The sequence below is a fragment of the Panthera pardus genome, unplaced genomic scaffold (assembly GCF_024362965.1).
Source record: "Panthera pardus isolate Hobbes unplaced genomic scaffold, ASM2436296v1 HiC_scaffold_15, whole genome shotgun sequence".
Lineage (NCBI taxonomy): Eukaryota > Metazoa > Chordata > Mammalia > Carnivora > Felidae > Panthera > Panthera pardus.
In genome coordinates this window covers 88,646,384-88,660,284 of record NW_026526710.1, presented here as the reverse complement: position 1 = coordinate 88,660,284, position 13,901 = coordinate 88,646,384, and the positions used below count along the sequence as shown (strand labels likewise).

The 13,901-nt window shown below is 43.7% G+C and overlaps 1 protein-coding gene and 1 long non-coding RNA gene across 2 annotated transcripts in view; one reads left to right on the top strand and one right to left on the bottom strand.

Annotated features, from left to right (window-relative positions):
- PARD6G (par-6 family cell polarity regulator gamma) overlaps positions 1-10,336 on the top strand; it is a 90,077-nt gene extending 79,741 nt beyond the window's left edge. The window contains exon 3 of the mRNA XM_019423574.2: positions 9,206-10,336. Coding sequence (XP_019279119.1) covers positions 9,206-10,002 — 797 coding nt within the window. The 3' untranslated portion in view covers positions 10,003-10,336. The remainder of the gene's footprint in view (positions 1-9,205) is intronic.
- The window catches only part of LOC128777102 (uncharacterized), a 41,294-nt gene that overhangs the window by 11,929 nt on the left and 15,464 nt on the right, over positions 1-13,901 (bottom strand). The gene's annotated exons all lie outside the window — the stretch shown is intronic.

Here is a 13,901-nt window from a genome sequence, read left to right as displayed (position 1 = left end):
GACTGAGCCACCCAGGCGCCCCCTTGCCCGTTTATTTATGTCTTAATTTCTTTCAGCAGTGTTCTGTAGTTTTCATTGTACAAGGCTTCACCTCCTTGGCTAAGCTAATTCCTAAGTATTTTATTCTTTTTGAGGCTGTCAAATGGGATTGTGTTTGTAATCTCCTTTTCAGATCATTCACTGCTCGTTTATGGAAGATGCTCTTTTGTGTCTTGATTTGTATCCTGCTACTTTGCAGAATTAGCTTATTGGAGCTAACAGCTTTTTCATGGAGTCTTTAGCATTTTCCACATTTAAGATCAGATCATCTGCAAAGAGAGATGGTTTTACTTCTTCCTTTCCAATTTGAATGTGTTTTATTTCTTTTTCTTGCCTAACTGCTCTGGCTAGTGTTGAACAGCTACTGTGTTGAACAGAAGTCATGGAAGCAGCAGTCTATGCCTTCTTCCTGCTCTTAGAGGACAAGCTTTTTTTTCCACCATTGAGTATTATGTTTGCTATGATTTTTTCATATGTAGATTTTCTTACGTGGAGGCGGTTTGCTTTTAGTCCTATTTTGCTGAGTGTTTTTATAATGAAAGGGTGTTGTATTTTGTCAAATGCTTTTTCTGCATCAAGATGATCATGTGTCTTTCCCTTCGTTTTGTTGATATGGCACGTCACATTGATTTTTGTATGTTGACTCACCCTTGCATTCCAGGGGAGAATCCCACTTGTCATGGTGTATAATCCTCTTAATATACTGCTACACTTTGTTTGCAAGTATTTTGTTGAGTATTTTTGCATCAGTGAGCATAAGGAATATTGGTCTGTGGGCTTTTTTCCATTGTGCTTTGTCTGGCTTTGGTATCAGGGTAATGCTAGCCTTAGAATTAGTTTGGAACTATTCTCTCTTCTTCAAATTTTTGGAAAAGTTGGAGAAAGATTGGTATTATTTCCTCTTTAATGTTTGGCAGAATTCATCAGTAAAGCCATCAGGTCCAGGACTGTTCTTTGTTGAGAGAGCATTGATCACTGATTCAATCTCCTTACTATTTATAGATCTATTCCGATTTTGTATTTCTTCATGATTCAGCCTTGGTAGGTTTTATGATTCTAGAAGTTTGTCCATCTAGGTGACCCAACTTGTTGGCATGCAATTCCTCCTAGTACTTTCTTAAAATCTATTTCATTTCTGTAGAAATGGTAGCGGTGTCCCCACTTTAATTTCTGATTTTAGTAATTAGTCTTTTTTTAAGTTTATTTTTGAGAGAGAGAGAGAGAGAGAGAGAGAGAGAGCACACGTGCGTGTGCAAGTGGGAGAGGGGCAGAGAGTGAGGGAGACACAGAACCTAACGCAGCCTCCAGGCTCCAAGCTGTCAGCACAGAGCCCTTATGCAGAGCTCAAACCTTTGGCAAGGTCATGATCTGAGCTAAAGTTGGATGCTTAACTGACTGAGCCACCCAGGCGCCCCAAGTCTTCTCTTTTTCTTAGTCCATTTAACGTTTTGTCAATATTATTGGTCTTTTTGAAGAACTAACCTTTTCTGTCATTGATTTTCTCTATTGTTTTTATATCCTGTACTGCATAATATCTCTAATCATTATTATTTCCTTCCTTCTGCTTTGAGCGTAATTTGTTCTTATTTTTCTAGTGCTTTAAGTTGTAAAGTTAGGTTGTTGATTTGAGATCTTTCCTGATATTAACATAAGCATTTATAGGTATAAATTTCTTTCTCAGGATTGCCTTTGCTACATTCCTTGAGTTTTGGTTGTGTTTTTGTTTTCATTCATCCCTAAGTATTTTCTCATTTCCCTGTGATTTGTTCTTTGAGCCATTGGTTGTTACAAAGTGTTGTTTAGTTTTTACTTTGTAGTGAATTTTCTAGTTTTCTTTATGTTACTGATTTCTGCCTCCTCATGCTGTGGTCAGGGAAGATACTTTGTATGATATCTATCTTTTAAAATCTATTGAAACTTAATTTGTGGCTTAACATTTGGTCTATTTTGGAAAATGTCCCAGGTGCACTTGAGGAAATCAAGTATCGTCTTCTTGTTGGGTGGAATGTTCTGTATGTATCTCTCAGGTCTAGTTGGCTTATTGTGTTATGTCCTCTGCCCACTTATCTTGTCTGGTTTTTGTGTCCCTTATTATGAGAGGGGTATTGGAGTCACCAGCTGTTATCTTAGAACTGTTTCCACCTTCAGTTGTGTCAGGCTTTGCTGCCTATCTTTTGATGGTCTGTTACTAGGTGTGTAAATGTTTGTAATTGTTATATCTTCTTGCTCTATTGATCCCTTTATTAATATGTAATATCCTTTGTCTTGTGTAACTTTTTTTTTTTAATGTTTATTTATTTTTGAGACAGAGAGAGACAGAGCATGAACGGGGGAGGGTCAGAGAGAGAGGGAGACACAGAATCTGAAACAGGCTTCAGGCTCTGCGCGGTCAGCACAGAGCCGGACGCGGGGCTCGAACTCACGGACCTGAGCCGAAGTCGGACGCTTAACCGACTGAGCCACCCAGGCGCCCCTTGTGTAACCTTTTTTATTTAAAGTCTGTTTTGTCTGATATTAGTAGAACCACGCCTGCTTTTTCATGGAAACTTTTTCCTTTCACTTTCCTGTTTGTGTCACTGGGTCACAAGAGAGTCTCTTGTCAAGACAGCATATTGTTGGATCATGTGTTTTTATTCATTCTGCCAGCCTGCGTTTTCATTTGAGGGCCTAATTCATTTGCATATAAAGGAACTGCTGATAAGAAGGGACTTACTTCTGTCCCTGTGCTCTTGGTTTTCTATATGCCCCTTAGCTTTTTTTGTCCCTCATGGCTTGCATTCCTCTCTTCTTTTGTGTTAATTTTTTTGTAGTGAAATGTTTAAATCCCTTCTTAATGTCCTTTGTGTCAATTCTATAGTAATTTTCTTGGTGGTTACAGCTAACTTCCGAAGGATCTAATGTAACTGATAGAAGCAGACGTTCGGTAACAGCACGGCAGCTCCAAACACAATGCTCTGTTGTTGGTGTCACGAAATTACATTACACATGCGTGCCCAAAAACACAAACTGATAATCCTTGTAAACACGTAAGTCGTCTATGTTGTGTAGACGACAAAATTTGACGTTACAAACCAAAGTTACAATAATACCAGCTTTTAGGCAAATATTTCTTATCCTTTAAATATATTAGTTTCTTAAATCATGTAGAAACAAAAAGAGCACCTACAGACTATTGTGATAATAGTCTATTATACAAGTTATATATTGTTGTAATGCTAGCTTTTATAATAGTCCTTGTATTTACCTTCATTCAGATCTTTATTTCTCACACAGCTTCAAGTTACTGTCTAGTTGTCCTTCACTTCACCTGAAAGACTCCCTTGAACATGTCTTGCCAGGCAGGTCTAGTGATACAAACTTTCTCAGCTTTCATATATCTGGGAGTGTGAATTTCTCCCTCACTTTGCAAAGACAGTTTGCTGGATATAGGATTCTTGATTGACAGTTATTTTCTTCTAGTACTTTGAATGTATCAGCCCCCTGCCTCCTGGCCTCCAGTTCCTGATGAGAAATGTTAATGATAGACTGATAATCTGATAAGGGTCCCTGGTGACTCATTTCTTGCTGCTTTCAAGAGTCTCTCTGTCTTTATAAAGTGGATTATAATGTGTCTACATGTGGGTCTGTTTGAGTTCATCTTAGAGTTCATTGCGTTTATTAGATGTTTATATTCATGCATTTCATCAAATGTGGAAGTTTTCAGGCATTATTTCTTCAGCTGTTCCCTGGGCCACGTTCTCTTCTTCCAAGACTCCCATGATGCATGTGTTGGTTCCCTAAATGGTGTCCCAAAGTTTCTTTAGGCTCTATTCACTATTCTTCAAGCATTTTTTCTTTCTGTTCCTTAGACATGCTAACTTTCATTGTCTTATATTCAAGTTCACTGATTCCTTCTGCCTATTCATAGCTGACAATGATTTTTTTTTCATTTTGATTATTATACCCTTCAGCTGCAGAATTTCTATTTGGCAACATTTTAGGTTTTCTGCCTCTCTATCAATATTTCCATTTTGTTGATATATCATCTTCTTACTTCCTCCAAATCTTCCTTTAGTTTCTTGAGCATTTTTAAGGCTGGTTTTTTTTTCTAATTTTAGTAAGTTGCATTGTAATATTTTCAGGTGTATGGTAGTGGTTCAACAATTATATACATTATTAAATGGTCACTACAGTAAGTGTAATTACCATCTGTTACCAAAAAAGTTACCAGTATTATTGACTATATTCCCTATGCTGTACTTTTCATCACTGACTTGTTTATTTTACAACTGGAGGTTTGTACCTCTTATCCGCTTCACCTGTTTCATTCTGTCCCCTAACCCTCCTCCCTCTGGCAGCCACCAGTTTTTTCTCTGTATTTAGGAGTCTGTTTCTGGTTTTGCTGTTGTTATTTTTATTTGTTTATTTTGTTTTTTTAGATTCTGCATGCAAGTGAAATCATCCAATATTTGTGTCTCTCTGACACAATTTCACTTAGCATAATGCAGTCAAGGTCCATCCACATTGTTACAAATGGCAAGACTTCACTCTTTATGGTTGAATAATGTACATATATGTACATATATATGTACATATATTGTACATGTATGTACCACATCTTCTTTATCCAACAGTGGACACTTGGGTTGCTTCCATATCTTGGCTATTGTAATCAATGCTGCAATAAACATATGAGTGCCTATATCTTTTCAAATTACTGTTTTTGCTAATTTTTGTATATGGTATAAGATAATAGTCTAGTTTCATTCTTTTCCATATGGTTGTCCAGTTTTCATGGCCTATTTATTCAAGAGTGTCCTTCCCCCAGTGTATATTCTTGTCTCTTTTGTCATAAGTTAATTGACCATATATGTGTGAGTTTATTTCTAGGCTGTCTATGCTGTTCTATTGGCCTGTCATCTATTCTTTTTAATTTTTTTTAATTTTTTAATGTTTATTTCTTTTTGAGAGACGGGGGCAGAGAGAGAGAGAGAGGGAGACACAGAATCCGAAGCAGGATCCAGGCTCTGAGCTGTCAGCACAGAGCCCGAGGTGGGGCTCAAACCCACGAACCATGAGATCATGACCTGAGCCGAAGTCAGATGCCTATCCAACTGAGCCACCCAGGCACCCCACTTTTTAATTTTTTTAATGTTTACTTATTTGAGAGAGAAAGTGTGAGCAGAGGAGGGACAGAGGGGAGAGAGAGAGAGAGAGAGAGAGAGAGAGAGAGAGAGAGAGAAAATAAATATCCCAAGCAGGCTCTGCTCTGTCAGAGAAGAACCCAATGTGGGGCTCAATCTCACGAACCATGAGATCAGGACCCGAGCTGAAATCAAGAGTTGGACGCTGGACCGACTGAGCCACCCAGGTGCCCCGGTCTATTGTCTGTTCTTATGTCAATACCATACAGTTTTGTTTACTACAGCTTTGTAATCTAGTTTGAAATCAGGGAGCATGATACCTCCAGCTTTGTTGTTTCTCAAGATTGCTTTGGCTGTTTGGGGTCTTTTGTGGTTCCATACAAATTTTAGGGTTGTTTGTTCTATTTCTGTGAAAAATGCCATTGGCATTTTGATAGGGATTTCAGTGAATCTGTAGATTGCTTTAGGTAATATGGACATTTTAACAATATTAATTCTTCCAGTCAGTGAGCATGGAATATCTTTCCATTTACTTGTGTCTTCTTCAATTTCTTTTGTAAGTGTCTTAGAGTTTTCAGTTCATAGATCTTTCACTTCCTTGGTTAGGTTTATTCCTAGGTGTTTTATTATTTTTGTTGCAATTGTAAATGGGATTGTTTTCTTAATTTTCCTTTCTGCTAGTGTGTTATTAGTTATTATACACAATAGATTTCTGTATATTGATTTTGTATCTTACAACTTTACTGAATTCATTTATTCTAATAGTTTTTTGGTGGAGTCTTTAGGGTTTTCTATATGTAATCTTATCATCTGCAAGTAGTGACAGTTTTACTTCTTCCTTCCCAGTTTGGATGTCCCTTGTTTGTTTCTCTTGTCTGACTGTTCCACCTGCAACTTCTAATACCATTTTGAATAAAACTGGTGAGTAAACATCATTGACTTGTTTCTGATCTCAGGGGAAAAGATGCCAGCGTTTCACTATTGACTATGATGTAAGCTATAGGTTATCATACATGGCCTTTATTATGTTGAGGTATGTTTCCTCTACACCCACTTTGTTGAGAGTTTTTATCATAAGCAGATGTTGAATTTTGTCAAATGCTTTTTCTTCATCCATTAAGATGATCACATTTTGTTAATGTGGTCATCACACTGATTGATTTGCAGATATTGAACCTTCCATGCATCCCTGAAATATATCCCACCTGATCCTTCTAATGTAGCATTGAATTTGGTTTGCTAATATGTTGTTGAGGATTTTCACATCTATGTTCATCAGAGACATTGGCCTCATTTTCTTTTTTTGGAGTGTCCTTGGTTTTGGTGTCATGGTAATGCTGGCCTTGAAGAATGAATTCTAAAATTTTCCTTCCTCTTCTATTTTTTGAAATAGCTTGAGAAGCACAGGCATTAACTCTTCTTTAAATGTTTAGTGGAGGGGTGCCCAGGTGGCTCAATCGGTTGAGCTTCCACCTCTGGATCTTGTCTCACGTCATGGTCCCAGGGTCATGGGATCGAGCCCCACATTGGGCTCCATGCTCAGCTTGGAGCCTGGGATTTTCTCTCTCCCCTCTTCCTTGCTCATACTGTCTTTCTCTCTAACATAAAATAATAAGATAAAATATTAAATTAAATATAAAATATTTGGTAGAATTCACCTGTGCCAGAGTTTTCTGATTACCAATTCAATTTTGTTACTAGTAATCTGTTCAGATTTTCTATTTCTTCCTGATTCAGTCTTGGAAGATTGTATGTTTCTAGGAATTTATCTATTGCTTCTAGGTTGTCCAATTTGTTGGTGTATAATTTTTCATGGTAATTTCTTATAATCCTTTGGATTTCTGTGATGTCAGTTTTAAATTCTCTCATTTATAATTTTATTTACTTGAGTTCTTTTTTTCTTGATGAGTCTGGCTAAAGGTTTATCAGTTTTGCTTACCTTATCAAAGAACAGCTCTTCGTTTCATTGGTCGTTTATATTGTCTTTTGGTCTCTATTTATTTTTGCGCTGGTCTTTTTTATTTCCTTCCTTGTGCTAACTTTGGGCTTTATTCTTATTATAGTCTTTTTCAGGTGTAAGGTCAGATTGTTTGAGACTTTTTTTGTTTCTTGAGGTAGGCCTATATTGCTATAAACTTCCCTCTTAGAACTGTTTTTGCTGCATCCTAAAAAAACTATTGTGTTTCCATTTTCATTTGTCTCCAGGAAATTTTTTTTATTTCCTCGTTGATTTCTTTGTCGCTCTCCTGGAATTAGGCTTTACTGGTTTTCAAAGCTTCCAGGGTTAAGCCTTGCTGATTTTTAAGGCTAGATATTATGGGGACCCATCTTCCTGGTGCAGGTTCCCGGGACCACGGGTGCCCATTGGGCTTGATCCCCTTACTCCTCAGGGAGTGTGATATCCTCTCTGCCTCTGTGATTCCCTTCTCACGTGCCAGGGGTTTGTTTCCTGACTCAGTCTTTGCCCCTCCTGTCCTTCTTGGTGTGGCTTTTTCTTTCTGTCCTTGGCTGTGGAAGAGCCACTGTACTAGCTTCAGGTTGTTCTCAGATTGAGTTGCATTATATGTAGGGGATGCCTGGGTGTATTCAGTGTGTCTGTGGGAGGAGGTGAGCTCAGAATCCTCCTATTCCACCATCTTCCCCATGGTCTCAAGGCAATTGTGTTAAAGTCTCTCCAGTAGATCTGACACCGGGTCCTTTTTAGGGACAGATTCTGTTGAATTATCTTTTTCCTTTCAATGGGCCGAAGTCCCCTGTTTCTTTGTGTGCCTTGTGATTTGCTGAGCGCTGGACATTCGAATCTCATGATGGGATTACTCTGGAAATCAGATTCTCCCCCTTCCCCAGGGTTTGCTGTTTTGTTGTCATCGTTCTTTTCATGGTTGCAGGCTCTGTGCCGGGGGTCAGCCTGAGGTGTCCATTTAATGTCTTCCCCGGTCTTTTCTGAGCCTTTCCTTGGACATGTGCCATCACTTCCTAATTTCCCCCAAATAGGCAGCTGTTTTTCAATGTCCTAGTCTTTAACGTGTGGCTCCCAAAAGGGGAAAAGTGGAAAACAAAAGGGGGATAGGAGGGCACTTATCCCCTTGAAGTCACTCGAGCTGGAGCTGGAGGGGTGACAGCAATGGCCGCCAGCCTCTGAGTCCGCACCTGTGTGGTCAGAGCGTGGCCTCCTGCCGTTTGGGGGACAGGGTCCTTTTCGTCCACCTGGCTTCTGCGGGCTGCTCCAGAAACACGTGCCCGGCTGCCTGCCACATGGCTGGGGCGCGGGACGGGTAGGTGCTGCTGTGCTGCGAGCTGGAATGGACCAAAATCGACTACTTCTCCCGGACACGTGGCAGGCCTCGGGCAGAGTCCACAGTTCCAAAGCAGTCCCATCACACAGGTTCCGCCCCTGCTGTTGTCATCTGGGGGGGAGAGATTCCCGGGGCCCCTGCTCTGCCGTCTTCCCAGAATGTAATCAGGCACTTTTAAGCCTTCCATCCATTGTTAATTCTCTTTATTGTAGTCTCATTCCTGCCTCTTCACCTTGCAGTCATGTTGGTTGTGTGGGGGTGGTTTTGGAGAGTTCCAGAGAGCTAACTGTAGGGACGCGATTGGACTTAACTATATGGCCAGCCCAACTGATGCCAGATGGCTGTGGGCTCTGAAAGTTACTCCAGAGTATCATCCTAGAGGTTGAGACTTTCCAGAAAAGTGAAGTGCTACACATTTGGGCGAGACTTGTAGGGAATTAGCTGAAAGATGTGATGTGATGGTGGTGCCCACTGCCTCAGAGTTCTGTGGGGTCCCGGGGCACATCCGAGGAGCAGCCCACAGGTAAGCGGCAGAGAGCCAGACCCCACGGGCAGCCCCAGCCCTCAGGCGTCGCCGTGCTCTCCGGTGCCTCCCCCTCCGATGCCTCGCCCCCCTCCTGACCGCCTCCCCCTCCCGGTGCCCCCCTTCCCCCACCCCCGTCCTGACCGCCTCCCCCTCCCGGTGCCGCCCCCTGTCCTGACCAGTACCTCCCCCCATCCTGACCGCCACCCCCTCTGCTGTTTCAGAGGAGGCCGAGCACTGCAGCTTCGGGGCCGGTGGCTCTCTATCCCGCCGGAGGAAGGCGCTGGCACTGCGCGAGGACGGCCCCCGCCGGCGCGCACACCTGCACATCGGCCTGCCGCACGACTTCCGCCCCGTGTCCTCCATCATCGACGTGGACATCCTGCCCGAGACGCACCGCCGCGTGAGGCTGTACAGGCACGGCTGCCAGAAGCCGCTGGGCTTCTACATCCGCGACGGCACGAGCGTGCGCGTGGCCCCGCAGGGCCTGGAGAAGGTGCCGGGCATCTTCATCTCGCGCATGGTGCCCGGCGGCCTGGCCGAGAGCACCGGGCTGCTGGCCGTGGACGACGAGGTCCTGGAGGTGAACGGCATCGAGGTGGCCGGGAAGACGCTGGACCAGGTCACGGACATGATGATCGCCAACAGCCACAACCTCATCGTCACGGTCAAGCCGGCCAACCAGAGGAACAACGTGGTGCGCGGCAGCCGCGCGTCGGGCAGCTCGGGCCGCTCCTCGGACAGCGCGGCCAGCCGCCACAGCCTGCCCGCCGCGCCCGCGCTGCTGCACCTGCAGCCCGACGACGCGGACAGCGACGACGAGCCCGACGTGGTGCTCGAGGGCGTGCTGGAGCCGCGGCCCGCGCCCAGGCCGCCGCCCCCGGGCAGCCAGGCGCGGGTCAACGGCGCGGGCCCGGCGCACAGGCTGCTCAGCTCCCTGCGCGCGGACCCTCGCCACAGCCTGGCCCTGCCGCTGCCCCCTGGCGCCGTGGAGGAGCACGGCCCGGCCGTGACGCTGTAGGGCCGCCGCGCCCCCTGGAGGCGCTGGTAACCGCGGGTCCCGGGTGCGAGTGGGGACAGGCACTGTGCGCTTCGGGCCCCTTGTTTTTATTTATCCCACCCTCTTGGCCCACACCCCGCGTGTGTTCCAGCTGACGGATAGAAAATACAGATACTATTTTTATAGACTTCTCCACGGAACAGAAAATGCACACGCGTGCAGTCAGTGCTCAGCCGGGGGCAGGTCCCAGCACTTTCGTAAATAACGTGGCAGAGAGGGCCTGACCAGGTGCAGAAAATACTTCGTTTTGAAAATACTTTTATAAATGAAGCTTTAAAATTCCTTTTGAAACATAGATTCGTGTCTTTAATGTGACCTGTGCAAAAACAACCTGTGACGTCAGCACTGTTGTGAGTGCGCGCCCCGGCTGCCCTGCAGACTCCGCTCACCGGCAGGAATGAGGGAGGAAGGTGGCAGCCAGAGCCTGGCTTTGAAGAGTCAATGCGCCCAAGCCTGTAACAGGTATGACCAGTGACACTGAATTTCAGACAGCCAAGCGGGTGCCGGACCCCCACACATCCCAGGGAAAAGCTCACATGGATCACGGCACCTGCGGGGGCTCAGCCTCTGGGCGGGGCGAACTTAGCCCTGCGGGGTTGGAAGGTAAGTCTCGGCAATACTTCCATGACCAAAAGCCACCATTAACTCTGAGATAAAAACTAGTCTTTTCCTGGGGTTTGAGTCTGAGGTCAAGTTTTGAAATATTTTCAGTGGAAATGATGGATAAGCCCACCACACACCCCTGGCAGGCCTCTGAAAGCTCACAGCCATTTGGATGTGTAGTTTCTGTTATCTTTGTTTTAAATTCACAAGTCACGTGGAACTTACTGATTTTTAACACAGAGTAAATTCATTATCACTTCCCTTTGATCTTCCAGCAATATTTATATATTTAGTAATTTTATAGGTTTATTCATGTTTGATCCAATATTATATGAAGTGTATTTTGTTTGAATCCAATGTGGAGGAGAAAATGTTACACTTATACTCTGAGAACTAAACTTTGACCAAATAAAGCTTTCATATAAATACAAGTAAAAATATTTTTTTAGGATGCCTTTCTTGGGAGAGTATACAGCTGCTTCTCCTGTGGTCCAGCACCCCCTGCTGGTCAGCCACAGAACTGTCCTGACTTCATGGATGTCAGGCTGCTAACAGATTGAAAACAGTATCTCAACATCTTCATTTTTCTTCATTAAGTGTAAAAGCAAATAATTTTTCCTTTGGAAACTATTTATTAGGCAGAAATAGCTTTTATTGAGCAGTTGTGGTTTCCTGCAGCTATGTTTGATTTTGTTATTTGTGTGCCAGGATCACTGTTGGTTGTGTTCCTAAGCACAGGGAAGACCAGAGATGCTCTCCCGTTGAGGTAGAGGGTGAGAGTCCAAATACATCCAAATTTATGGGCTCCAGTGAGCTGTATGAGCATCTTTTCTGGCATCCAAGCAGTCAGAAGTGGGTTTTTTTTACTACGATAAGTATTATAGAACCAAAAGTCTAATGCTAGTTACTATCACAAATGAAATGTTCTTTTGCTGAGTTATTGCTGGTTTTTTAATATCTTGTTGAGTAACTGGTCTGTCACCAAGAAGGAAAGTTATATTTCTTAACATGTTTTAAATTAAGCAAATGTGAATAATTTTTTAGGGAAAGAAGAAAAAACCTACCACTCCGAGATTTGTATGCTGTTGTTTATAATATTAGGAGTTCTGAATTTCTTGGAACAGCTGCTTGAGTGTATTTTTGTACCCAGATCTTTACTTCTGCCATTTTCTTCTTAAACAAACAAAAAAAAAAAAACTATGTTGTATTACACATTAAAGTTTTGTTGGTTTTATATATCAAAGAATAAAAACTTTTTCTCTGCAATTAATGATACTTTTCACTTGTGTTCTAAATATTGGAGAAACGACCAGTTAATGCTGAGCAGAGAGATGCTTACCTCAGAATGGAGCACCTCCAGTATATACCCAGTGCATATCTTGTGCCATATTTTTTCACTTAATCTTCATACATGTTCCATGAATCTGTACATGTTCCATGTTCCATTAATCTTCATACATGTTCCATGAGGCGAGTAACATTATCCCTTTTACAGATGACAAAATGGGCTGAAGCTCAAGCAGGTTGTAGGTCATTGCAGATAACCAAGTTGTAGTTGATGGGAGACAGATGTGTTTTAGGTCTAGAAACTTCTTTTTAAGTCCTTTTGAAAAAAAGATTTTCCAAATGCTTACTATACAGCGTTTCTTAAATATACCCAGGTTTGCAAAATTGCCATTAATGCTCCTTCATTCTGACATTGCTAAGCATAGTGCATAGGAACGTGATCTACGCACTCAGCCATCACAGATATCATGGTGACAGCAGCGGGCACCGAGAATTCCCGGAAGAAATGTGCTTTCTACAAGCGTTCATCAACATAACCCTTTCAATGACACGGAGCTGTGGCAACCCTGTCCCAGTTCATAGTTGAGGAAACTCTGGACGGTCACCCCCACAGTCAGAAGAGACGGGGCTAAGCTGGTCACGGAGGTGGAGAGGCGGGTGCACACGCCTGGCTGTGCGGCTGGTGCACATCTGCCTGACCGATCATCCACACCAAGCCCAGGGCATATGGTGCTCAGAAGAGTCAGCCTTTCAGCAGGTATGAGACTGTCCAGTGAATCAGAGCTTATGTAGCATTTTGCAGTATTATACAAAGTGATCACACATGGGGAGTGGGTGTCATGGCAAGTTGAAAAATGCTGATAGTCAAAAAATCCAGGGGCGCCTGGGTGGCTCAGTCGCTTAAGCATCTGACTTGGGCTCAGGTCACAATCTCGCAGCTCCCGTGGGTTTGAGCCCAACGTTGGGCTCTGTGCTGACAGCTCAGAGCCTTGGAGCCTGCTTCAGATTCAGTGTCTCCTTCTGCCCCTCCCCTGCTTATGCGTGCTTGTTCTCTCAAAAATAAACATTAAAAATTTTTTTTAAATCCAGTTTAGCTAAAATCTGAGGTAAGTCTTCCAACAGAAGGCCATAAGTTATTCTCACGTCTCCGTCAAATGTTTTTAGAAGTTCTGATGCATCTCTCGGGCCCTCGTCTCCAAGATGACCAAGGAAAGGAGTAACAGTCATGGCAGAAAGGGCCACGGCTGCACGTAGCATATCCGCTGCTCCAGCTGTGCCCGTCGCAGGCCCGGGACAAAGCCATTAAGAAGTTAATTACTCAGGGGCGCCTGGGTGGCTCAGTCCTTAGGCGCCCGACTCTTGGTTTCAGTTCAGGTCATGATCTCACACTTTGAGATCAAGCCCCACATGGGGCTCCACCCTGACAGTGCAGAGCCTGCTTGGGATTCTCTCCCCGCACCCCCGCATCTCTCTGCCCCTCCCTGGCTCTGCGCATGCCCTCTCTCAAAATAAATAAACATTTAAAAAAAAAAAGTTCATTACTTGGAACACAGTAGAGGCCACCGCCACCAGGGACATTTTGGAAGTGAGTCTTCGACGCCTGCATGGTTCCGAGCGCATGTGAAACTACGTTACATTGTGAGCTTGCCATTCATGGCAAGGGACCTGGGAGCTCCTGAGGCACCGAGGACAGAACTCCCCCACCCTGATTCAGGCCCTCAGGTGCCGCCCCAGGACCCCCACCAAAGCCTGTGTCAGGAGCTAAGTCCTTAAGACTGAAGAAAAACTGTCTCTGGAAAAAAGTAAAATGGAGATTGTCCTTTAAAAATATATAAACGAATGAATGAACGAAAGCGCTGATGCAAGTATGAGCCAAATATGGTGGGAACATCCCTGGTAGTCCTCGCATGAAAAGAAATAGGCACGAGGATGGGTGGTACCAGGCTATTCTGCTGGAGAAAACGTACTCA